Below are 26796 nucleotides of genomic sequence, written 5' to 3'. Positions count from 1 at the left end.
TCCCTATCTGTCAGAGTAGCGCTAATCATCCCTGACCAAATTTACAGAATCACGTGAGAAGCTTCTTTAGTCTACAAATTCCCACGTCCCACTGAGAAAGAACTACTGAATCAGGTTGGCTGTGGTAGGTTGAGGTATTATGTAGGCCCTCCAGGTGACTCTGGTGACCAGCCAAGGCTGTGAGGAGCAGACTTAGGGAAATTCTGGTCATGGTTAAAAGAAATTTGAATGCTATTGAGAGGAAGTATGCCACTCTAAATATAAAAGTTTGCAGTTGCTACCAGTTGCAGACATGTAAATGAAGTCAGTGTGAGAATGGATTCTGAGACATCACCTGTAAACTTTTCCCTATTAGTTGCTTAAAAATAGGATCAACTCCAAAGCCATCATGGGATTATACTGATTTTGAAGAATAAGGTTCAAATGTAGCATGGTTTTAAAAAGATCCTTCCTTGATAATACCCTAGATCTGGATGGGTAGTAATACTGTAGAACTTCCAAAATCCTTAATGTGATCACCCTACTCTCTGTTTACAACCTCCTCCACATTCAGCCTCCAAAGTCAAACTACTAGACAGACCCTCCGTTTTAGGCCATCGAACCTTTTCTCCCACCTCTTTATGCCCCATTTCGCCCCATACCTGCCTACTCTTCTTCAGTTCCTCCTTTAATGGGTCTGAGATTAGAACCTCAAAGTTCAATAATGTTCCTTTCTAGCATTCTCACCTTCTTCACAGACAAGTCACTGGAGACACATTCCCTGGATTTCCTGCTACCTGAGCCTCTGTGTTTGTGTTTTCCTTTTCCCATCCAATGTCTCTTCCTATATATGGATGATCCTTTCACATGAGATCTTAGATTCTCCTCTTTTCTGATTCAGGGACATTTTATTACCAGTAGTTCCTCCATCTTGTTTGAATGTACAAGTGTAGAAAGCGTAAGCGAATACCAGAACTCCTCCTATCAATGTATTTCTTAAATTCAGAAAGTGGAGTCTTCTGAATTCCATGGGATATTATTATGAGATCCTGGCTGGCTTAAACAAACCATCTCAAGATTCAAATATCCTCCAGCATTTGAATACTTACTTTAAGTGTTCTTTTTTTGTGGTTGTAGTTCAATATTTCCATCTAGTACTCTTCTTCTTCCCAAAGTATCTTCCTTTGGTGACAATCTTTTAATATAAAGTCTGCCGGAGATTGCACTACTTTTGGCATATCTGAAAAACTCTATCTTGCTCTTGCTTCTCAAGGAGATTTTTATTGCAATTCTAGATTAACAGATTTTTTTTTCTTGTCTCAGTATTTTAGAGATATTTCTGTTTGTCATCTGGCTTCTATTAGCTGTCACCCCTATTATTACTCTTTTACAAGTAAGGGTCTATGTTGGACTGATTTTTAAAACTTCTTCTCTGTAGCTAGTTTTGAGCGATTTGATTACAGTGTGCTCTGGAGTAGCTGTTTTGTGTTTCATTTGCTTGTGGCTCATTTGATCTGTTCATGATAACTTTTATACGATTATTAGGGCCACTGCTTCTCACATCTTTTTGGTCTTCTTACCTGTCTCCTTATCCTTTAAGACTCTAGTTCCAGTGGTATCAGTGATTTTAAACAATTGATTTGCATTCTGATTATAGGCTATATTTTCTTTCTCTTTGTTTGGCTGGTCATTTTTGAAAATCATTCCAGTGACTTTTGTCTGGAGTTGGAAAGCCTAATTCCACAAGATTTAGATCACTTATTAGCGCCTTAAGCTGTAATATTTTCATTTATGTTAGGTTAGTTTAGATTTAGGTTTTAGTTGGGCATTGAAGGGTTTTTAATCCAAGTTTGGAAGAAAGATTTATAACTAAATGAAAGCCTTACTAAAGAAATTGTATTAATTTAACCACCTATCTTACATTGTAGTAATATAGGTTGACTCTGTTTTGTCTTGTGTAGGATTCAATGGTCCCAGGTTACAGATTGGACTCAAGTATGTCCCATGTGTTTTTGTTCGGGGTGCCAGGCTGAAGTTCAGTGGCCACCCACAGTTTGCTCTTTGAAAAGCAAAATCTCAAAGTGAAGAGGGTAGACACAGTTCCTGATCTGATGGTGTCAAATATACTAAAATTCCATTGATCAGAGCAAGTCATTTGCCTAAGCCAACATCTCTTGGGAAGGGGAAGAATGGGTTTTAATTTGCCTACATTGAAAGCATGATAAGTCGTCCAGAAACTAGTCTGGTTTGGATAATTCCACTTTTAGGAACCTATTCCAGAGAAGTAATCTAAATTATGTTCCAAAATAAGAACTCTTCCATTTGTGGTAAGATGCAAACAAACAAAACACTTCCATATCTAAAGGTAAAGGATTGATAAATAAAGATATATCTATGCATATTGTTATGGATATTTCAAAAACAATGATGAAACAGTCCACAAAATATCTGATCCTATAAGATAATGCTAAGTGAAATGAACCCCAAGATATGGACACAAGAGGTCTTTCTTTGTTGTTGTTTTTAATTACTATGTGATTTTTTTGGCTTCTTTTTGTATGTTCTTCCCCTTATGGTATATTCCCTGTTGTCACAGTACTTGATTTTGCTACCCTGCATTTTTTATATACATTAGTTTATTTGGGGGAGGGGAAGGGAAATAGCAAAATGCTGAAACAAGGACACAGGGTGACCCATTGCAACAACAATACCCACAAGACAATATATTGGAAATGAACTTTACAGCCTTGGGAGGCGGAGGAGTTAGGGAGGTGGGGGAGGGAAGGGATAGTAGGAGAACAATAAAAGAGGGGGTAACAATGCTAGACAAGAAATGCACTCATTACCTTTCTCAGCTAACTGTAACCCCTCTGTACAGCATCTTTACAAAAAAATAAAAAAATTAAGAATACTCAATTTAAAATATTCCTTAGAATATCACAGGCTTATTACATTACACTGAAAATTCTGCATTTATCATAAAAATGTTTCATACTTCCATTGTTGTGCAGATCTCAAAATCAGTCTATTGTTGTTGGATGCCTACCAAATGTCACTAAAAGATTCAGATATCCTATTTTTTTATTTTAAAGAGACTAAAGATATTTAAAAATAATAACAAAAATAAAATTATTAGTGAGAGGGGAAAAACAGCAGCAGGAAGAAAAAGAAATACTGTTTTAAAAATACAAATTTCCCAGTGGCTGCCTCAGCATTTAAGAGAATGACAGGTGGTAAAACTCTTTTAGGGGAAAGAGCTTCTCTGTTTAGGGGAGTAGACAAAGGAGACTGCAATTCTGCTAGGCAAAGCTACAGGTCAGTCTGGATAGGGAAAGGTTAAAGACTTAGAAGCCGAGTTGTTTGGCAGACTAAAGTAACAAGAATTTTCAGGTTTTTTTTTTTTTTTCCCAGCAGTGACCTAAAAGAATATTAGAGGGCTTCTTCTAGAAAAAGAAGCAGCAAAAGTGGCAGCCAGTGAAGTGCCAGCCAGCTTGGAACTGAAGAAAGGTGGTTTTCATAATGAAGAGGATCTTTTCCTCTGCATGGAATCTTAACTTTGAGCTTTACATTATTTGTGTTGTATTACATGATGCTTTTGATGAAAATAACATGATAGATAGTTGAGAATTCTATTCATTTTACAGAATTGAGGAACAATTGTGCTTTTTGTTCAGTGGAGGTTGGTAAACAAATACCAGTGAGACTTTTTATTTGTTTGAGGTTCCTTTCTTTCTTTCTTCCTTCCTTCCTTCCTTTCTTTCTTTCTTGCTTGCTTTCTTGCTTTCCTTCCTTCCTTCCTTTCTTCCTTCCTTTCTTCCTCCCTTCCTTCCTTCCTTGCTTTCTTTCTCCTTCCTTCCTTCTCTCCTTCCTTCCTTCCTTCCTTGCTTTCTTTCTCCTTCCTTCCTTCCTTCCTTCCTTCCTTCCTTCCTTCCTTCCTTCCTTCCTTCCTTCCTTTCTTTCTTTGCCGAGGATTGAACCCAGGTCCACATGTTGTGCCAGTGAACGACAGCCCTGTTTGTGTTTGCATTTGCCTTTGTTTGTTTTACAACAATATCCCTTTACCATTGTTAAACCTTTCTTTAAAATTTATTTAAAAAGAAAATCCACCCCCAGTACCATCAAGGGGGGGGGAAGCAAAGCAAAGCAACACAAAACAAAATAATAACAGCAAAACACAGGCGGTAGAAATGTGGTTTTGGTGTTTGAAGTGGAGACCAGGTGAGAGAGGAGGAACTTGCACTTGGTGTTATTTCAGATGAAGTTAGGAAATCCAGAACTTACCATCCAGCTGAACTTTCTGCAATGTCAGAACGTTCTAGATCTTCACTGTCTAAGACAACAGCTACTAGCCATTTGCAACATGGCAAGTGTGACGGGGGAACTGAATTATTAATATTACTTTTTGTGCTGTCCTAGGGCTTGAACTCAGGGTCTGGGTACTGTCCTTAAGCTTTTTAATTTTTTAAAAATAGTTATTATAAAGGTGTGTACAGAAGGGTTACAGTCACATGTCAGGTGAAGAGCGCTCTTCTTTTTGGACAGTGTCACCCCTTCCCTCACTCTTTCCCAGGTTTTCCCTCCTATCCTCACCCTCAGATTGTACAGTTCCTTTTCAGCATAGTGTCTGGTGAGTGCCACTGCTGCATTTGTTCACCCTTTGTCTCTCCATTTCTATTCATCTCTAAGCTTTAAGTTTTTTTTTTCTCAAGGCTGGTAACTAACACTTGAGCCACTCCTCCACTTCCAGCTCTTTGGTGGTTAAGTGGAAATAAGTCTCATGGACTTTCCTGCCCTGGCTGGCTTTGAACCTCAATCCTGATATCTCAGCCTTCTGAGTAGCTAGGATGACAGGCATAAGCCACCAATTTGCTCAGCATCTCTCCTTTATTAAGTTACTTCAGGACATATCAGTTGGTACTCCTGATAAGAGGCACACCATAAAAAAAAAAACACCAAAAACCGCACCACGATGAGTATTTCCTCCTGTTCCAATATTCATAGCAGCTCCCTAGAGGATCAGGACCAGAGCAAAACATGAAAACAAACAGCACACCATCACATTTTCCAATTTAATTTTTTCCCCAAAAGACACTTCATAAATTAAAATGTCTAACGAAATTCAGGATCAGTAAATATTGCTGGGCATTGAAGAATTAAATTTTCAAGCAGTCATGTGACTAATCTGGCCATTCAACCTCATAACTCAAACCTAGATAGGAAATTCCTAATAGGTTTAACTTGCAATGTGAAGGAACATGTACACATATGTATATGTATATTTGTGTATATGTGTTATGAGTTCATTGGTTTGTTGGGAGAGAAATTACCTCTGACAGTATTAGTCAAGGGGAAAAACAGTAACTCATTTAAAGGTTAGAAGTTGAGTAACATGAGAAAAATGAGTCTAAAATGCTGAAAGACAAATGACATATCATATGAACTTAAACCTATAAAGCACAAATTGGTGCTTAGAGGAAAGACTGGAAAGATAGATATCAAAATGTTAACTTTGGGTAGTGTGATTTTGAATTGATTCTATCTTTCTTTATTCTTCCTGCACTTCTCAAGTGTTTTCCTTGCACACGTATCAGTTTATGTTTTTGTACTTGTTTAAAACCAATTGTCTGCATGGTATTTGCAGCATGAGTGAGCTTCCCTGTCAATTTCTCTATTTCCTTCCCCATGCACCAGATCAAATACACAGCTTACTGTAATGTTTTTGCTTCTGGGAAGATGTGAGGTTGGCAAAAAAAAAAAAAGCAGAAGTAATCTACAAGGCTTCTGGTCTTTTATTTGAGTGTATAAAGATTTATAAAGATTTTAAGACACATTGGGAGCTTGGAAGAGACAGAATTGTGTATGTGTAGGGTGAGGGGCAGCAGTGATCATTTCTTCATACAACAAAGTGATTCTCGGATTCTCAGTGGATGAGAAGCTTGTGAATTTGGCAGTATAGTCACCTATGCATATCTCATAAAGCCTTGGTTCCAGGGTCCTCAGCTGCCCAGACTTCTATATGGAGCAGTATTCCCACATTACCTGCATACATTCTCGTGTATTCATGAAGCCATCTCTAGTTTACTTACAATATCTAATACAATGAAAATGCTATGTAAAATACTATATAGTTTAGGGAACAAATATCTCTGTGTGTGTTGAATACACATACATTTTAATTCTGAGAACTTTATTTTGACATTTTTTATTGTTTTTATTAAGGCGATGTACCGATGGGTTACCGTTTCATAAGTCAAGCAATGAGTACATTTCTTTTTGGACAATGTCACTCCCCCTCAGAACATTTTTGATCCCAGGTTGGTTAGCTGGACAGATGTGGGACCCACAGCTCCTGAGGACAGTTGTTTGGGGGACCAGGGATGGTTTTCCCATAGTCCTGAGCTGTGCATGGCCTCAGGAGAGATGGTGGCCTGCTACATCTATGACAATGTCCTGTCCCTCGGACATGGTGTGGAGGCCACAGAGCCTGCCAGCCTTGAGGGTGTCAAACCAGGTGATGAACCTCTCAGATACCACTGTGTGAACCAGTGTCGGACTGTGTCAGTCCCTGGATTTTTATACAGTCTTGGTGTGTGTGTGTGTGTGTGTGTGTGTGTGTAAGGCCTAACGATGAAGAGAGTGTGATCCTCCCTCATCTGTGCAGGGATCATTTGAAACATTAAGTTAAATTAAACTGAATGAGTTCATTTTTTATGGTGGAAACGTGCAAAATAGTGTGGTAGCTCCTTAGAAAGTTATCAGATGATCCAACAGGATGAATGGTAAACATATATGCTCTAAGTTTATATATATATATATATATATATATATATATATATATTAGTGTATGCCTGCCTATATTAATGTATCTATCCATGTGCATATATGTATATATGAATATGTTAGTGTGTCTATGCAGATATTGACTCTTTACCCTGCTCTCAAGGATCTTTATTCTGCTCCCTCTGTTACTTCATGCTTGAAAATAGTTTCATCATCTATTTTATCCATTTTACTTGTTTTTGATCACTTCCTAGCATGTGTACATGTGAATTACAATCTTCTTAGTTTTTAGAATTACTACCACATGGGCTTGGAGGTGTGGCTCAGATGGCAGAGAGCCTGCCAACAACTGGAAAGTGTCAGGTAGTGAATTCAAGTCTTGGTCTCAGATGGAAAGCTTTAAAAAATTTTCTAATACATACTTAATTTTTTGAAGTACTTCATTCATACATAATTGTTTCTCCTCCCCCCCCAAAAATAGTTTCTCCTCCTTCTCTTTATAAATGTCATTAATCTTAATTCAAGGCTTTTTTTTTTTTTGTCAGTTGTGGGGCTTGAACTCTGGGCCTGGGCGCTGTCCCTGAGTGCTCTACCACTTGAGCCACAGCACTACTTCCGGTTTTCTGGTGGAATAGCCGGGCACTGGTAGTGAGACTCTTATCTCCAATAAACCACCAGAAAACTGGAAGTGGTGCTGTGGCACAAGCGGTAGAGTGCTCACCTTGAGCTCAAGAGCTGAGGGACAGCGCCCAGGCCCAGAGTTCAAGCCCCAGGACCGACAAAAAAGAAAAAAAAAGAGTCTCATGGACTTTCCTGCCTGGGCTCGCTTTGAACCGTGATCTTTAGATCTTAGCCTCCTGAGTAGCTAGGGTTACAGGTATGAGCTAGTGGTGCCCAGTTCTTTCTGTTACCTATATTTCTTTGGATGTGATTTTTTTTTTTTAGTGTCTAACATCCATCTTTCTTTTCTGATAATTTATCACCTCCTGGGAATTATATAAATTTAGTAAGAACTCGTCTTCTACAGGAGTTGTTTCCACAGGAATCAAATGTACGGGTTTATGGACATTTCCCAGTGGGATTTGGGGTTTGGATGTCCTAAGGCACAAGGGATTCAATCTATACAAGAATGTGTCAGTGGCTCATGCCTGTAACCCTAGCTACTCAGTAGGCTGGAACCTGAGGATCATGGTTTGAAGTCAGCCTGGACAGAAAAGTCTAGAAGACTTTTACCTCTAAGGAAACTACAAAATGCCAGAAGTCGAGGTATGGCTCAAGAGGTAAAGCACCCACATTTAGTGAACAAGTCCAGCAAGAGTACAAGACCCTGAGTAAATCCCAGTACCAGCACCAAAAAGGAAAAGAAAAAAACACCAAAAAATCAGACGGTGTTTTCCACATCGGCAGATCACTGAAAATTCATTCTACATCCTCAACAAGACTCTGCGGTGACCTTCCTATTTCTTTCTTCTTGTACAGTCAAGTCATTGCCCTGTGTCCTCTCTGTCATGGTGGTAGAATGAGTAGGAGAGATATCCTAGCTGCCATCTTATGGACTGGTTCTCGGATTTACTAAAGCGCCATTGCTAGCACCAATGGTTGAGTCTAGACTCAAATACAGAATCTATGTGTGAAAAAATGTTCGTATGTGTTATACCCAAGAGCCCCTGAGGGATTAGCTCATCCTCATGTCTTCACAGGTCACTGGGTTTAGCTCTTGCGTTTGCACTGATTTTGAATAGCCTATTCATTTCTTCTACCTGGGGATTTTCTTTTCTTAACTTCAGTGTCAGTTCTTCATTCTAAAATTCAGCTTGGATCTGTCATATTCAGTTTTTCAAATGATTTTGTGTGTGGAAAGGAAACTGCAAGAGTCAAGCATCCACCATGTTGCTTTGAGGAGTAGGGAGTAAGAGGAACATCATCTGACTCTCAAGTCAAACATCTTCCCAAGCCTTCGCTCACCTTCAGCTTTGGACTACATGTATTATTTACGTTCTTTCCCCAAGAATTTTGAAGGCTAGAATATGAACTTACTATCATTGCAGTTGATTGTAACAAAAATGGGGCAGGACTCTGAATATCCTAGCAGTATACCTGTTGAAGAAAACACATGCAAAGAGAAGTTTCAAAATTTTTAGTAATTCCTTGGTTTCCTTAAAGTTGAAGACAAATTTTTCCTTTTTTCTTCAACTCAAGGTAATTCTTAATGTTTATTAATGAGCTTCAACTTGTAGCTGTTTTCTTTCCCCCTCTATTAATTTGAAGGGAGAGAAAGCAATGTTGCTATTATCTAGAGTGGGAAGTGATCAAATATATTCAATTTTTTCCCATTTTTTTGTTGTAGCTAAATAATTGTGTATGTTTGTGTGTACATGCGTGCATGCATGTGCCAGTACTGGGATTGACCTCAGGGCTTTGTATTTTTCCTTAGATTTTTTTCGCCACTGGCTTTCTACCACTTAAGCCACATACCTATTTCCAACTTTTTGCTTGCTATTTGGAGATAAGAGTCTTATAGACTTTTCTGCCCGGGATGGCTTTGAATCTTGATTCTCAGATCTCAGTTGCCTGACTGGCTAAGATGATAGACATAAGCCACGAGCACTAAGTAATTTCTGTTGTTACAAAGAGTAGGTGGAGAATGGCATAACAAAAACGTAGCAGTCAATCATAAGAGACAAAAGCTCTGAACAAATGCGGCAGCGGCACTCACTGGACAGTGTGCAACTGGTGGATGGGGACGGGAAGGAAAAACTGGGTGAGGACCAGGAAAGGGAAGACCTTGTCCATCAAGAAATGTATTCTTCACCTGACATCACCATTAGCATAATAAAAAAAGAAAGACTTCCAGATGGGGTGGGGACCACAGGGAAGTGAGTGGAGATGCATTCATGAGGCTGTGACTGGACTGGAATCAGCATCAGAGTCTGAACCATGGCAATGGTGGGTTGCTGGACCCAGGGACCCTTCTGTGTGGAGGAGGCAGGGGGCTGGTTGGTACCCTGAAATTTGATCTCCCTTTCTTACAGCTCCAGAAGGAGCGTCTGTATGGTGCAGGGACTGCAGGGTCTGCCTGACCTCCTCGCCAGGACTTCTGGAGCAGCTGGAAGCCCTCCAGCTTCTCCTTGCTTGAAGAAAACCCCTAGAGCCTCCTGGCTAGAAATGTGGGTTCCTGGATTGCCCCAGATTTCCCTGAAGATGACGAGCTTCTGGCCTTTCCACCAAGGAATAAATAAATCATCTGGGAAACGTGGGACTCTGGAGCTTTAGAGAGGGGTGTGTGTGTGTGTGTGTGTGTGTGTGTGTGTGTGTGTGAGACACCAAGACAGCACAGAGTGGAGGTGGACCATGACTTTCACTGGAGACACCTGGTGAAAGGTTAAAGTTTAAGGCAGTGACCACCACGTGTTGCTTGTTTCTGTCTAGCAAAGCAACACGTGGTGGTAATCAAAACACCTGGTTGATTGTGTGCCTATGTAAGACCTGCAAACCCTTAGCTCGGGGCTCGCCTAGGCTCCGCTGTGTCGGAGTGTAGGATGAGGCCCGAGCTGCAGCCCGTTTAAAGTAAACAGCTGTAGAGTCTGACTCTCGGTGGTCTTCTTGGTGGGGGGGGGGGTCCTGCGACCTTGGAATAACAGTCGGAGCAGGTCATGAAGTAGCAGGTGGCCCCTGCAACAGGCTCCTAGGGACCCTCGAGTGGGAAGCACTCAGGCTTCCAGAGGGGCCGGTTGTAAGGGCTGAGCAGATTTAGACCGGTTCCATCCGGATCAGACTGGTTTAAACTGGTTTGATCCGGTTCAGTCCAGTTCGGTTCATAACTATTTAATCCGGTTCACTGTAGTTCAAACTAAAACTAGTTCGATCCAGTTCAAACAGGTTCAGATCTTTTAAACCGGTTTGATCCGGTTTCAAACTCGTTTAATCTGGGTCGATCCAGTTTAAACCGGTTCAAACCCATTTAATCCAGTTCAATCCGGTCTGATCCAGTTCAAATCGGGTTGAACCGGTCCCAACTGGTTTAATCTGGGTCCAAGCAGTTTGGTCCAGTTTGATCTGGTTCAAACCGGTTTGATCCAGTTCGATCCTGTTTAGTCTGGTTCAATCCGGTTCCAATCGGTTCTGTCCGCTTCCCGGTTTAATCCAGTTCAGACCTGTTTAATGCGGTTCGATTTAATGAAGAGTAATTGAACACCTTTGTGGCGTTACCATGTAGGGCAAGCAGAGACCCGAAGCTTCCTTGGCAAACCCTGGCTTCCTGTTACCTCGCCTGCCTGAGGCCGGGCCCTGTCTCCCCCTGCTGGACCAACACACAATGGCAGCCTGAGTCCTGGAAGCTGGCCTGGGGCAATGATCCGACCCGCTGGGTGAGCTGCCCCAAGGCCTAGCTCCCTCCCCGGCCCTGGTCCCTCCACTGGGCAGCATTTGGTCACAAGCGCTCACTGTGAGTTGAAGAAAAGCCTGTGAAATAAATGTAAGAACACAGAGCCAACGGGAAATCCCGGAGTCGTAAGTAGGGCCAGTGGCCTTTTTTAGGCAGAGCAGTTTGACTTTAAGATCTGCCTAGATCCTCGGAATATAAGGTAATTTGCGCAGAGGAAAATCTGGCCCACATGAATTTGTGTGCCCGCTTCTTAACTACAAAGGCACGGTCTTGCAGTGCATTGCTAGAAAAAGAACACTCAAAGCTTACCTAAATCGAAGCTAAGCTCCAAAGCTTCCAACACAATTAATAAATCCAACACATTAATGAAAGATAAAATCTCTTGTGTTTAAACACTCTGAAATGAAGAGATAAACAATGAAACAACAAAATCCTTTCTAGACTGGAAAAAGAACTTGGAAATGTGTGTCTTGTGGACACTGTGTTGGCAAAAACAATGATTATTTATATAAAATGAAGAAATTAATACTCAGAAGGTCAAGTCTCACAATATTTCTTTCCATTTGAAAAGCACACACGCCTTTGAGTCAAGAAAGGAGAGAAAGTCATACACAGAAGTATTCAGGAACTTGCTATCATTCTGCCACATGCTATTTCCTTTCTCAACAATTAGTTTTTCATAGGCTTTGTGAAAGACAATGAAGCGATTGGGCTGGGAAGGTGGTTCAGCAGTAGAGCACTTGCTTTGCATGCACGAGGCCCTGGGTTTGATTCCTCAGCACCACATAAGCAGAAAAAGCCAGAAATGGCATTGTGGCCCAACTGGTAGGGCGCTAGCCTTATGCTGAAGAGCTGAGGGACAGCACCCAGGCCCACAGTTCAAGCCCCATAACCAACAACAACAACAAAAAGAGAGAGAGAGAGAGAGAGAGAGAGAGAGAGAAATGAAGGCCGAGACTTTCTCAAGCAGAGTGGGCAGATTGCCTTTAACTCCTGCTAAGGGTTAAGCCACAGAATGTTCCAGCAGACTTGGATAAAGAATTAAAAATAGTATCTTCCTCCTTCTATATCTTTCAGTTTTGAGTACTCAGTTTTAATTAACCAATCAAATAGGGTCTACCCTTCAGCACTTCTGCCCAGCTAATGGTTTGCCTCCAAACAAACCACTGTGGGCATCCCTTAGTGAGACTCTTTCTGCACTTGCCTTACTGAAGCTATATTGACTCAGTGTAATACACTGCCTGAACTTTGGGAGCTGAGCATGCCCTGGCAATAAGTAGGCTATAGAATATGTGTACATTGCCTAAGAGGGTATAGAGGATTGTATCCATTTCGGAAGGGCTACTGAGAAAAATGGACCAGGAACCTGTCTGGGGGCAGTCTTTAACTCCAGCAGCACACAATTGGCTATAATGAACCTCATGGACAGTAATATAAGAAGCCAGAAGAATAAAATGCACTGGGTTCCTAAGTCCTTGCTGATCTTCTTTAGAGAAACACATTTGGGCTATCAAAGTTGGAAGAGCTGTAAAAGATAATTGAATATAAGGAATTTCAGTAGTTTACTGGTTTATGGATTGGTCTAATAGTGACTACATTGCAGGACCACTCTTACTTTTTTTTTTTTTTGGGGCCCGGTCGTGGGGCCTGAACTCTGGGCCTGGGCGCTGTCCCTCAGCTCTTCAGCTCAAGGCTAGTGCTCTACCACTTGAGCCACAGCGCCACTTCCGGCTTTTATTTTTTGCTTATGTGGTGCTGAGGAATCGAACCCAGGGCCTCAGGCATGCAAGACAAGTGCTCTACCACTGAGCCACCTTCCCAGCCCAGGACCACTCTTATTAAGGCAACAATTCTTAACTGTCCCCACTGTGGGTGCATGCAATAGGATTGTGTGGATCACACAGTATGATTCCTTTCAAACTATTTGCTTAATCCTTTTTAATCTTGCCTTAGTCCTTCTACTGGTGTGGGCACCACGGTCCAGTTGGCCTTTGCCCGAAAGCTATGTTGCAGAATGACTTTCTAATTCCAAGTGCTTGTCAATTTTCTTGTCTTACTGTTTGGAGACGAGAACCAGTTTCTCTTTCCTATCCTAACCAGTGTGAACATTAGGAGCTGCCTGTATTCTTCGGTTCAATTTGCTGTACACACTGGCCAGTTATATTCGGAGTTTACCAATATGAATAGCAACCATTTGTACTATTAACATTCTAGCAATAAACCTCTTTCCTCAGAGACACGAGTGTAATAGTACATTTCTATCTTCCAAGTTATCTCAGGTAAGAATGGTGTCTGACACATTTTTTGACTGTACAGTATGTGTTGTCATTTCCTCAGTTTCCTCTAATGGAAACATTTTAGGATTTTTTTCATAGCAGAACTCCAACTTGAAGTGTAAATGTCTGACTTAGTCAGTTTTTTGCTCTCATGTTAACAACTCCAAAATACCAGGGCCTTTTGAAAACAAATGCTTGGAGAACAAGGAAGAGGTGGCATTAAGGTGCATTGTACTCACAATTTGACTTTTTGAGTTGAAACCCTTTGACAACTACTTAAAACAAAAAACTGTTTTCTTCTTTTTAGTCGCTTTTTCAACAAGCGTTTGAAGTTAGGAGCTAAGATTGGCTATAGGTTTCAAGTGTAGAATGTTTTATGGTTTCCTTTATAGAATGATTTCGTTGTATTAAATTATTTCATTGTATTATCTCCAAATAGTTCATGGTTTTGGATGCCGTTGGAAGTACAGTTGATGTAACACTCATTGCTGGTGTATAAAAGTAAACTTATTCACATATTGTCATTGTACCTTGGACTTTAAATTCAGTTATTAGTCCTAGTAGATCTCTAAGGCTATGTCCATGATCAGTCATGGGCCAATAAGACAACTCTAACTGTACTCTTCCAACTCATTGTTTTTTTTTATTTAATTGCCTGATTGCAGTGGCCAAAACTTGTTCAGAACAGACATTTATGATTTGTTTGCTATCTTAGGTAAGAAGTATTGGCATTTTCACCATTGAGTTTGATGAAAGGTGCATTTAATTAACTTTTCTTTAATGGTTTACTCCAATGCCTGCACATAGTGGAAACTGAGGTTTTTCTGAATATCTGAATCAGGACAGGTCTTGGTGGTTCGATAGGTAGAGCAGGCCCTCATATTTAACAAATGAAAGAGTAAGTAGATATGTGCCTATTCCTAGAATTTTTAGGAGCGGTTAAAGAATTTCTTAATATTAGAAACTATTAGAAAAGATTAGATACTAATATTAGAAACGTGTTGATCTTGCTCATTGTGATGACTGTGGTGAGACTGAAATATTTCCTTGTTATTAGAAATACATTGACGTATTCACAGTGAAATGTCACGAAACACATGGAATTTGCGTTAAAGAACTTTACCATCAAGAAGAAACATCCATTGGCAACATCATTGCTGTCAATCAATATAACAAGATCATCATTGTTAACCTAATTATGTGTATGTTCCAATCTGGTCTAACATCTAAAATGTAATTGGCAAATTACAATATATGAAGAAGTTAGAAATGAATGTGATTGCCATTTGGGAAAGCAATGATACTGTTAATGCTTCAACAGGAGAGGATATGACATGCCTAAGTATAATATAGTTTAATTTAAAAGTAAAACTAATTCATATGAGGACAAACGATATCATCCTGAACTACTTAGAACAGGCAAGAAGGGAACCTCAGATAGGGAAATAAAATATTTGCACTTAAGAAAGTAAGTGTCCAGTACAACATGAGACCGAAAGTATGATTATTTATTTCTATTTAGGGAAAAATAAATATTTCTTTACATAGTCTTCTTGAAATCTTCTCATTATACATGTAAAATCAAAACATTCACTGACATAAATAAAAAATAAATTAATCTGAACATTACAAAAGAATAAGATTTACAATTTGGCTAGAAATATCTCACTTTAGAATTACAGAATCCTTGATGTTGTCGTGAAAACATCTTTCATAAGACTCTCTGACTGGAGAAAACAAGAACAAAAAGTGGGGAAAGGATTATTCTGAGAACAAAACTGCAGCGCATTCATTTTTACAACAGTGGGACAGATTCCTGGTTTATTATTTGTTTGTGTCCCAAGAACACTTTCTTACCATGTACTCTTCCTAGGCCAACAACTAAGGCAAAAAAAACTGCCACAAAAACCAAAAACACAACACTTCTGATTCATTACTATGTTTTTCTTTTCTCCAACCAATTTGGACTTATCTTAACGGAATAAGAAAATGTCACCCATTAAAATGTAGTTTGTCTCTTCCTGGCAATGTGTAAGAAGAGACTAGATTACATTTTTTTTCTTTTTGCTAACTAATTACTGTAGTTTTCTGTTTATCAGTGAAAACCACATTACACATCTAGTGAAAAACAAAACACATACAACCCATTTGCTCATGCTCCTGTCCTAAAGATGAGTCTCCAGACCCTTCCCTCCATTTTTAGGAAAGTGATTTCTGCCAATTCTGTGGGGTCTATTTCCACTCATGCTGGCATGCTACCATTTGAGCCACATCTCCAGTTCTAGAGAGTTCTATTTTCAAATGTCCTTAGGTCCACTGAGAATGAGATCCCAGACCACTGCCTTCTTGCTTCATTACTACTCCTCACCTACCTTAAAGACAATGATAACGTGCAAAACAAAGAGAACTACTGCATTTATTATATCCTCTCCTCCAAAAGATTCTAACAAACTAGAAGTATTCTCTGTCTTCGTGTGTACTTTCTTCTGAACTCTTCTTTGGTTAAGTCAGCTAGCCAAGGATTACTAGCGTCACAAGCAAAACTGTCAGTGTGACCCATGTGTGCCCTGAAAGTTAAAAACAAAAAGTCAAAATCAAAGTAATTTTATTTACTGATGATAAATACCAATTTTTCAGTTGCTATGTGATCAAACCTAAAAAAAAGAATTGGTTAATTAGGGGTATAAAACAAATGTAATATTAGTAAGTTAGAGTACGGTCATTCTGCTGTAGGTATATTAATAGCCAATTAAAGCTGTTTGCTTTTAATTTCTTAGACTTAGTAGCCAAAAGGTAGAGTCATGTAAGATACTTTTAGATTACAGGTCAATGAGACGTCTCTGGATAGTAAACAGGAATACAGGAAAAGATTCATCAAGAGATTAAGACACTTAAAAAGTTTCAAAAATACATTTACATCCATTTATTTTTGTGTGAAGACATAAAAGATATGGTAAGATCTATAGCTGGGTGTGCCTAGCACTCAGGAGGCTGAGGCAAGAGGATCATAGTATGAGGTCAGCCTGGGCTATACAGAAAGATCCAAGGAAGGAAGGAAGGAAGGAAGGAAGGAAGGAAGGAAGGAAAAGAATAAAACCTGGCAGGAGCTGGTGGCTCATACCTGTAATCCTAGCTACTCAGGAAGCTGAGATTTAAGGATCACCATTCAAATGGGATATCAGGAGAATATCCAGGTATATATAGTTAGTTCTTACCCTCAACAGCTTATACTTTGGAATACGTCTATCTTTAAGTCAGTCTGTCTATCTATTATCTACCTACCTACCTACCTACCTAAAGGGGAACTCTTTCCTAGGGATATCCATGAATTTTTCCTGTTTGATCCATTAAGCAACTGGCCTCATTGAAAATCCTCAAATACAATGCAAAATAAACACGCCTACATTCCAGCACTTTTCATCCTATTGAAAATATCCTGGAAAATTATGTTCCCAATGTACGGAAATTGATAAAATCCAATAGGGAGCCCCCAGTCAACTCATCAAATGCCGCATCTCCTGATCCGTGTTATCCCGCAGTGCGGGCTCTGGCAAACGGATAAAGCCCTAGAAATCCATCATTTGTAATCTGACAAATCCAGCGAGTAACAATAAAAGTAGCTGAAATGAATGGCAAAATGCATAAAATTGTTATTTTTTTTCAGAGTAGATTTGCTGAAATATCTGTACCCGCTTTACTCACTTTATATAAATAAGGACCATTCATTTTGTTATTAGACCCTAATCTACGTTCTCAAGCAGTCTGAAAAATGCTAGCTGAGCCAGGCGCCAGTGACTCACGGCTGTAATCTCAGATGCCCAGGGAGCTGAGATCTGAGATCATGGTTCCAAGCCGGCCCTGGCAGAAAGGTCCCCAAAAGACTCTTAGCTCAATGAATTACTAATCAAAAAATAAACTACTCAAAAAAGCCGGCAGTGGCTCTTTAGCTCAAGTGGTAGAGTGTTAACCTTGAGCACAAAGGGGACAGTGCCCAGGCCCTGAGTTCAAGCCCTAGGACCCAGAACCAGAAAAAAAAAAAAAGAAGAAAAGACAGAGAAAAAGGTCTGAAAAAGTGACATCATACTACATTTGCTAAACTATTGTATTGGGATTTAATAAATCCTTGTAAAAGCCTGTTAACCTTCTCTGTCTCATACCTAGGATCCCCTCACCAATTTTTTTTAACCAAAAGATTGAGCTATTTATTGTTTTAAAATGTTCTTATTCTGTATTTGAGCTATTATTAATTTAAAGAGAGAGGAAGGCATTAATAGAGGGCAGAAATGAGACAGTCTACATCAGCCAAAAACTTTAAACTTGTAGAGAAAACATTAAAATGTAGTTGTTCTGATTAATTAGTGGGAAAAATGGATAAGCATTAGGGCCAATGAGAAGTGAATCAAGTTTGTGTGAACTCTACAATCAGATTGCTGGACAATTAAAACTACAAAACAGAGCAGGTGCACTTAAATCAACCTGTTGTGTTTATAGTGTTCAACAGAACCTAGCATGACATTTATAATTCATAGACGGACTCAAAAAGAGAACACTTATTTCAAATACTACTGAATTCCACTCCCCACCTCCGTTGCTGTCTTAACCTAAGTGTTTACTGTTTGTCAAGCAATGTTCTAAACTCTGATGGGGGGTCCTTCCCATGAGGAAGGTGTGACAGTTCCCCAGGTGATACATTAAATAAACAAACAAACAAACAAAATCCCTAAAGCCTAGAGAACCTAATCTGCTGTCACTAGGCTTGTGAATCAGAGACTCAGGATTTTAACCCAGCACTTGCACCCAGAGCCTAGCTTCTTAATTCCTGGGCTGTGTTTGGCTAGACTGGTGCCTATTAGTAAATATATTGCAGAGAAATGCTTAATCACAGACAATGTAATAATGCTAGAGGTTGCTTTTTTCTAGATTTCTTTCCTTCTCTACAGCTATTATTAAAATATCAAAAAAGAATAGGTAAGCATATCATAAAGACAGACTCTGGCTTTCGAATCATTTTCCTTTGGGATGCTGTTGTTACTGTCCTTAAATAGTCTGAGGAAAAAAAATTCTGTTCTACCAGGACAGTAATTACAGAATGAAGAAATGAAGAGACAGTATTCCAAAAATGAGATAAAGCTAGGAGAGTAAATTACTGATATAACAGTAACTCTTTTTTTTTGTTTTTTTGTTGGTTGTGGGTCTTGAACTCTGGGCCTGGGCACTGTCCTTTAACTCTTCAGCTCAAAGCTAGCACTCTACCACTTGAGCCACAGCACTGCTTCTGGTTTTCTGATGGTTAATTGGAGATAAGAGTCTCATGGACTGGGCTGGGAAGGTGGCTCAGTGGTAGAGTGCTTGCCTTGCATGCATGAGTCCCTGGGTTCAATTCCTCAGTACTACATAAGCAGAAAAAGCCAGAAGTGGCACTGTGGCTCAAGTGGTAGAGTGCTAGCCTTGAGCAAAAAGCTCAGGGACAAAGCCCAGGCCCAGAACTGACAAAAAAAATAAAAAAAAAGAGTCTCACAGACTTTCTTGCTTGGGCTGGCTTTGAACTGTGATCCTCAGATCTCAGCCTCCTGAGTAGTTAAGATTACAGGTGTGAGCCACCAGTGCCTGGCTATAATAGTAACTCTTAAAAAGAAAAGCTAAGAATTATTTTTTAAAAAATCATCCGAATTTATGATCACACTGAAAAGCCCACAGTCCCAGAAAGTTCTGACTACAGTTATACCAGTTATTAAAATCTTTGAGAGGACAAATTTGGTAACACAGTTAATAGGAACCTAAACAAGTTCAGCTGTACTCCAGTTTGACAATAATAATACATAGTGGTTAAGAAAAGAGACAGGAATTGCATTTTGTACATGGCCCCCTTAGGCCACAAGGTCCACAGTAAATGCTATACTATTGTCCTGTCTTCTCTGGAAGAAAAAACAATATTGAAAGTAGCACAGTGCCCAAATACAAACTTGGGACAGGTTTGGGAAGAGTGTACAGTGTTTTAGCACAATCACAAATAGCATTTATCACAGGAAAGATCCCTGTACTCTGGTGAGACTAGAGGGAGGAAATATTTGACCTGTAGAATATGATTTTCTATGTTCAGATTTTCTAGGTTATAGTAGATGAAATTTCATTGACCCTTAAGACTACAAGGCACTATTTTGAGCTGAGCAAGGAAAAATAAAAGTCAGTTAAGCTGTCCAGACTAACTTTTATACTGTGTTTTCTTTTTCATCCTAGGAGTCAAACCCAAAGGCTTGAGCATGCTCAACAAGCAGCCTACCAATGAGCTATATTCTCAGTCCCTGGTTGTTTTTTTAACACATAATTTTTCTTTTCAAAATCACTAATACATCTCTGCCCTTTCCCTCAGCATTTCTTTCTTTTCTTCTGTGTCCTAAACACACACATATACCGCCCCCCACAAACCCCCACAATCCCTAGACTCACGTCTTTGATCTGTACTATAAAGGAAATTAGAGATGACAATAGAAATGCAGTTGAAGCTAATGGACTAAGGACTGCATGTGGTTCCAAACTAGAAGAGAGATACTGCATAACTGCATTGTCATTTGGATGCATGATTAAAAACCCCCTGGCCATTTCCACAATGGGCGTGTCGTAACTGTATTTTACCCAATCGGTATTTTCAACACATCCCCTAGCATTGTATTGTTATCTCAGAAAGACAATACATGAAATTCTGTTTCTCCTTCTCCTATGAGCTCCCATTAACCTCACCAATTTAACTACATCACTTGGAATTAGAACAAAAAAGTAATTCAAAAGCAACACAGAATATCAAGATAAGAAAAATAAAAGGCTAACTAGCACATGCATGGATGTAATTCTCAAAGTTTGGGGAGGTTGGTAGTTTAACAGAATACCAGAGCAAAACATAGAAATATGAAAAACAAAGCTTTACAAAGATTTTCAGTAAATAAAAAAAGGCTCTGCCTCTAAAATGAAAAATCCTGAAGTTTTCAGGCATAAAGGCAATAGTTTGTGACCTCAAAATTCACTTGATATCTACAGAAACCAACTTAAAGACAGTGTAAACTTAAGATTTACGCAACGTGGGATAAATGGAAGTATAAAATTACGAATGAAATGGATACTGTTAAAGGTTCCTAATCATCAACTATGCTCTGAGGTAGGACAACTTACATAATTTTCAGAAATGAAATTCTCTAATATAACGGGGTATTTTAGTCAGATTCCTTACTATGACGAACTACATTAGTGTAGTGTTTAGAACACTATACAACAGTTGGCCAAGGGATATGGCATTTGGTCACCTTCAAAGTGTTTCGTGAATATTTATTAAATTTCATTGAATGCTACTATTTTTGCAGATGTGCAAACTAAGAACCAAAAAAGATGAGTTGAATAATTTATTGCCACAAAAAACCTCTGGTGGCATCCACCTGTAATCTTAGTACTTCAGAGGTGGAGGAAGGATTGTGAGTTTAAGCCCAGCCTGAGCTACATAGTGAGAGCCTGTCCCAAAAATGAAGTTTACATGCATGTTTTATATATAATATGCATAATATATCTGTAAACTATACAATACTGTATATACCACAAAAATAATATATGCTACTGTATATAGTACTTTTGTATATACTAGTATAATACATTTATATGTTAGACATACTTCACATATATATACTATATGCTATAATATATAGTACATAGTATATACTATATATATATATATATATATATATATATGGTGAGAGAGAGAGAGAGAGAGAGAGAGAGGCAGAAAAAGAACCATTTTCATTCTCCAGAACCCAAGTGGGAATTCTATCTACAAGAACTGGTGTCCACTGCATCATGTTTGTCTCCTTTCCTGAAGAAATGTGGATTTTCCAAGTCACTTCAAAGAAGCCACACTTGCGTATCTAGCAAATTGGGAATGCTGTCCATGTGATAAGAAAGACCAAGAAGGAAAAATAGAAAGAAAGAAAAAAGAAATAACCAATGCTTTGGTGTTAGAGGCACGGTTCAGTTGGTAGAGTGCTAGCCAATGGGCCAATGTGTCAGGTACGGAGTCCCAGTCTCCCATAGGAAGAAAGAAAAAAGAAAAGAAAGAAAGAATGAGAAAGAAAGGAAGAAAAGAGGAGGAAGAGAAAGGCCATAAAAGATGCAAATAGGTTTCATTTTTAATTATAATCATACTTCAGAGAACAGAATAAAGAGCTTGTGGACAAATCATGACTAGAAAGAGACGAGGGAAAAAGAATGTGATCAAGTAAGCCTACATTTTCAGATTCATGAATGTAAGACTCAATACTTTTTCCTCTGAGCTACCTGCCTTGCCATGATCATTGGATTTTCTGTCTCTGTATTTCTTCCAGTTTTTATTAGTAGAGAATCAAGGCAACCTCCTTATTTGATTGTATAGTCTCTCCCCCGATAACTACCACAGCCATGTCCACTACTAGAGACAAGCCATTGGTCTCTGTTTACTGTCTACTAGCTCTGCAGTCTTGAGTAGTTGAAAACTGAACAAAAACTATGTTGTTTTAGCTGAAAAAGGGGGAGTGAATGCTACATTCCAATATTTCTGTGACAGCAAAAAAAAAAAATACATACAGAAATTGAGTATAGTACTTACCACATAGGAAACATGCCTGAATATATTGCCTGAATATGGAACTGTTTTGTTTGTTTTATTCATTATAGTAGCAGGTGTGTGTGGGAAGGGGGATTGGTTGGGTGGTGGTGTGTATGTATGTGTTATTAAATTTTCAAGATCCATCTCAGGAAAACACCAGTGACTTCGTGCTTAGACTTCTCAAAGCTAACACTGATTCAACTTTTGGCACTGTGCTAGGAGTTTCCAACCCATTTTCCCATTAAACTTCAAAGACTTTACATAGGAGTTATAGTCTGTCTTGTAAGATCGAGGAAATGTATTTGAGTCAGTTGGGATGAGTATTTGCTAAATGACAAAGCCAGATTCAAGGCAAGTTCTGACTGAGTCCAGAGCACAAGATCTTTGCTCTTCTTCTACATACTACTGACTTGAGAAATGATTCCACTAAAACCTACACAGAAGATGTATGCTTAGTGGGGTGATGCCCGCAAAAGATGAACACATTTTTACTTTTTCATATGTATAAAATACACTAAAGAGAGAGGAGGAGGAGGAGGAGAAAGGAGGAAAGAGGGAAAGGAGAGGGAAAGGAGGAGGGGGGGAGAGAAACAGATTTATAGGATATGATAGTAAAATCCCATGGGGGGATGATTAGGGGAATCATGTCTAAACAAGTCCTTGGCAAATGGGAATTGAGAGGGGGGGAGAGAGAAGGGGAGAGAGGGAGAGGGAGAGGGGGAGAGAGGGGAAGAGGGGGGGGAGAGAGGGGGAGAGGGGGAAGAGGGGGAGAACGCTAGTTGAGGTAATCTTTAAAATTGCCAACACATGTCATTTATAAGGCAATTTAGGTAGCAAGGTCTGTGTCCTTCTTTCTTACCATAATTAAACAGGAAAAATAAATAATTATATTTGTAATTCATCTGCATCATTTGCTTACATTATAGAATAATCTGAAACAACTTCATTTAAATCGTTTCCTAACCTTTTTTTTTTTGCCAGTCCTGGAGCTTGAACTCAGGGCCTGGGCACTGTCCCTGAGCTTCTTTTGCTCAAGGCTAGCACTCTACCACTTGAGCCACAGTGCCAATCTGGCTTTTTCTGTTGATATGGTGCTGAGGAATTGAACCTAGGGCTTCATGCATGCTAGGCAAGCACTAAGTTGCATTCCCAGCCCCCTAATCTTTAAAAGTGAAAGAATGACCTGATTTACAGAGGAACTTTACAAAATAAAGATAATTTTCAGGCTTATGTCTTGTAAGATCCTCCCCCAATCCTGTTAGGATTATGTCTGTTTTAAAAAGAAAGAAGCGCTCTGGGGAGAGTTTCCTAAAAATCACAGGTATAAACCTAAAGAGCTTCAGCGAGAGAGAAAAATAAACAGTTCTGTCTGGGGATGTAGCTTAGTAGAAGAGTTCTTGCCTAGTATGCACAAGACCCTGGGTCTAGCACTACAAAATATATAAAGAAATAAAATTCTTCATTTTATTATTTCTTTAATAATAAAATCAAAAGACTGAGTGTGGTAACATTTCTGTAATTCCAGCTATTTAGGAAGAGGTGGAAAGATTTCAAGCCAAGGCTGAACAGGGCAAAAGAGTGAGACCCTATCTAAAAAAAGGAAAAGGGGCTGTAAAAGAGGTGTATCTTGGGCTGGGAAGGTGGCTCAGTGGTAGAGCACTTGCCTTGCATGCTTGAGGCCCTGGGTTTGATTCCTCAGTACCACATAAGCAAAATGAAAAAAGCCGGAAGTGGCGCTGTGGCTCAAGTGGTAGAGCGCTAGCCTTGAGCTGAAGAGCTAGGGACAGTGCCCAGGCCCAGAGTTCAGGCCCACGACTGGACCCCCCCCCCAAAAAAAGAGATGTATCTCAAGTGCTAGAAAGCATGTAAGGTTCTGAGTTCAAACTCCAATACTGATACACAAACAAACATGCATTACACCTTCACTAAAGGATACTAGGCAGGTGAAGATTCACCTATTAAACTCATCCCTTTTATGAACATTAAATCATTAAATCATGAGATTGTTTTTCATTTAGAATACATTTATTTCTATTTAAAATATAGAATAAACAAACTGAATTCCAACTGCTGGAATTTTTCAAGATAAGTCTTAAATATAAAATAACCATGTTAGATAACAGTAAAAACAATATAAATAAAATATCTGTGATAAAATATCTGTTTCCAGGTTTATTGCCTCTTGGTTAATTCATGCATACAGAGAACGGGGACTTCACTGGTAAGTGAAGTGATCAATGAAAGGTCAACACTTTTTAATAGAAGTGTATTTCCTATTGAATATTATCATTGGGTCCCTTACATGCTTTGCCCTTAACAAATACTTCTCTTACCAACTTCCTTAAGAACTTTACTAGTCTTGGTAATACAGAACCTCAAATAATATATTCGTGGCTAAAGAAGATACTACCTAACGCTAGATGAAATTGCAATACACATAAGGCCACATGTCTGCAACTATAGATTAGTCTCTTTTGAGAGAACTTTCGCTCAAATGGCTAACAGAAAGGGAAAAGATATAATCAATAGGAGCATTCCTCATCTCCTTTGGGATCAGAGATCTAAAAATGGTCAGGGAGCAGTTTATGATTAATGATAAAATACTTGGGAATAGAAATAGCGAGAACTGTTTTCCTTCTTGTGCTTCCCTAGAATGAGGCACTAAGACAACGAGCATGTAATACTATTCGACTGATTGGCCAAAAGACCTGAAGCTGGCCTACAATCACCTTGGAACAGGCACACGGCAGGGAAGGTGAAGGAATATATCCAGTACCTGTTGGGGTCCACAACACATGATGATAAAATGCATTCATTTGTTTCCTCTTAGGTACCCATAAGCACTGCATTTTGACAGTTTTCCTAAGACACTTAAAAGATAATATTCTCTTCCAGGTATATGGATTGTACATCCCACAGTGGTGGCAATTTCTTTTAAGTGCCCGAGAGCCAAACTTACCATATAAATAATTGGCAACACCTGAAAAGCAAGAAGAATGACAAACACAAAATAAGTGTTAAATTTTCATCCATTTGCTAGAAACAATACAGATATGTGTCAGCAAACATCACTGGAAAGAAAAAAAAAGCTCAAATTTTTACAACTGAAAGAGTAAGTATGAAAGAACTAAGAATAGTAATTACACACTTAAAGGAGTATCCCATTGCCAGTGATCTGTTGGAGTAACAATGTAAGCATCAATTAAAACAGCTACTGAATGCCAAACTAAAACTGATTCTAAAAGTTGATGGTAAGAAATAAGTTTAAAGAACCTGAGTAGTAAATAGTTACTGATTTAAACTGTCAATAAAGGATCAAACAAACACAATGCTCTACACCTGTATTCCCAGCACTGAGGAGGCTGAGGCCTGAGGATCAAGAGTTGAAGGCTAAGAGTGCTAAGAAAGAAAGGAAGGGAGGAAGAAATAAATTATGGCACTTGCAGGGAAATGGATTGATCTGGAAAGTATCACACTGAAAGAAGCCAGGCCCAGAAAGACAAAAGGATCATGTTTTCTATCATGTCGATCTTAGAACCCCAAAATAATTTTCCATGTAAACTGCACCAAGAGGTTATATATACACTCATATACACAATTTAGCTATCTAAAGTATAGAATATACTGTAGTGAACTCCTCAGAGTAAGTCTTTTTTTACAATTAACAGTTTAACAAAATCAGTATCAGGAAGCTGAAATGAGATTAGAAGGGAGGGGGAGGGAGTGGCAAGGACGCAAATGAATGAAAAAGGAAGTGGAGGACAAATACAGCAAGAATACTCAATGTGCACACATATGTGATCAAGGAAGCTGGAAATGTGGGATTTCCTACTCCTCCCCTCCCCCATCTGTGGTGAAGGAACAGATAGGAGAGAAGGAGTGACCCTGATCAAGAAACATGGACAATGCCACGTGCCAGTGCCTCATGCCAGTATAGCTAGCTATCAGGTGTCTGAGATCTAAGGATTTCAGTTCATATATAAAGCCTTCCCAGGAAGAAAAATGGAATGATTTTCATTTTGACTTAACCGGCACATAAAGCCAGAAGTGGAGCTGTGGCTCAAGTGGTAAAGTACCAGCCTTGTGTAAAAAAGCTAAAGGACAATGCCTTTGAGTACAAGCCCCAAGACCAGGAAAAAAAAAAAAAGAGTGCCGGACATTCAGATGGTCATATTAAATTATAATCCTCTTGTGCAACCTTTTAAAACCAAATCAAACAATCCAAAGCCATCAAAAACCTCACACTTAGATCTATGCAAAGGAAATCTGCATAAGGCCAACTGACCTGAAGTAGACATTTCTGTCCCCTTAGATGTTTTCGTTGCATGAAAACCCACAGTTGTCCTGGAACCAGGTGCATGGTGTGTTGCTGTAATACGAGCAGAGGTGAATCGCTGTGTGATTTGGAGACTCTTAGTCATGGGGACATGTGAAGTTGTGGACTTGTGTGCTGCTAGAGGCCTCTGTGTTAATGAAGCTTTTGCTGTGGTGACTCTGTGGGTTGGTGGTGTGGTCTGTGTAGCAGAAGCAGTCCTGTTGGGCTTGTGGCCTGCTAAAGGGGTGTTTGTAGGCAGAGTCTTTGGTATGAGGAATGTCTGAGCTGTTACCAGGGCCTTGGTGGCTGAATTGTTGGATGTAGTGGGATTCTGAGCAGCTGATGAGACTTTTGTATCTGAAATATTTACTATGGTGGGTCTTTGAGGAGGTGAAATTGTTGGAGTTGGTGAGTGTGCTTTTGTAGGTTTCTGAGGAGTTGG

The 26796-nt window shown here is 39.3% G+C and overlaps 1 protein-coding gene across 1 annotated transcript in view; it reads right to left on the bottom strand.

Annotated features, from left to right (window-relative positions):
* Positions 1–14918: 14918 nt before the first annotated feature.
* Cd55 (CD55 molecule, decay accelerating factor for complement (Cromer blood group)) overlaps positions 14919–26796 on the bottom strand; it is a 25506-nt gene continuing 13628 nt past the window's right edge. The window contains exons 8-10 of the mRNA XM_013017330.1: positions 26325–26795; positions 24999–25019; positions 14919–15986 (exon numbers count right to left, since the gene is read on the bottom strand). Coding sequence (XP_012872784.1) covers positions 15931–15986; positions 24999–25019; positions 26325–26795 — 548 coding nt within the window. The 3' untranslated portion in view covers positions 14919–15930. The remainder of the gene's footprint in view (positions 15987–24998; positions 25020–26324; position 26796) is intronic.

The sequence above is a fragment of the Dipodomys ordii genome, unplaced genomic scaffold (assembly GCF_000151885.1).
Source record: "Dipodomys ordii isolate 6190 unplaced genomic scaffold, Dord_2.0 Scaffold35, whole genome shotgun sequence".
Lineage (NCBI taxonomy): Eukaryota > Metazoa > Chordata > Mammalia > Rodentia > Heteromyidae > Dipodomys > Dipodomys ordii.
Note: the sequence above shows the minus strand (reverse complement) of the source record. Positions and strands in the feature narration are given on the sequence as shown.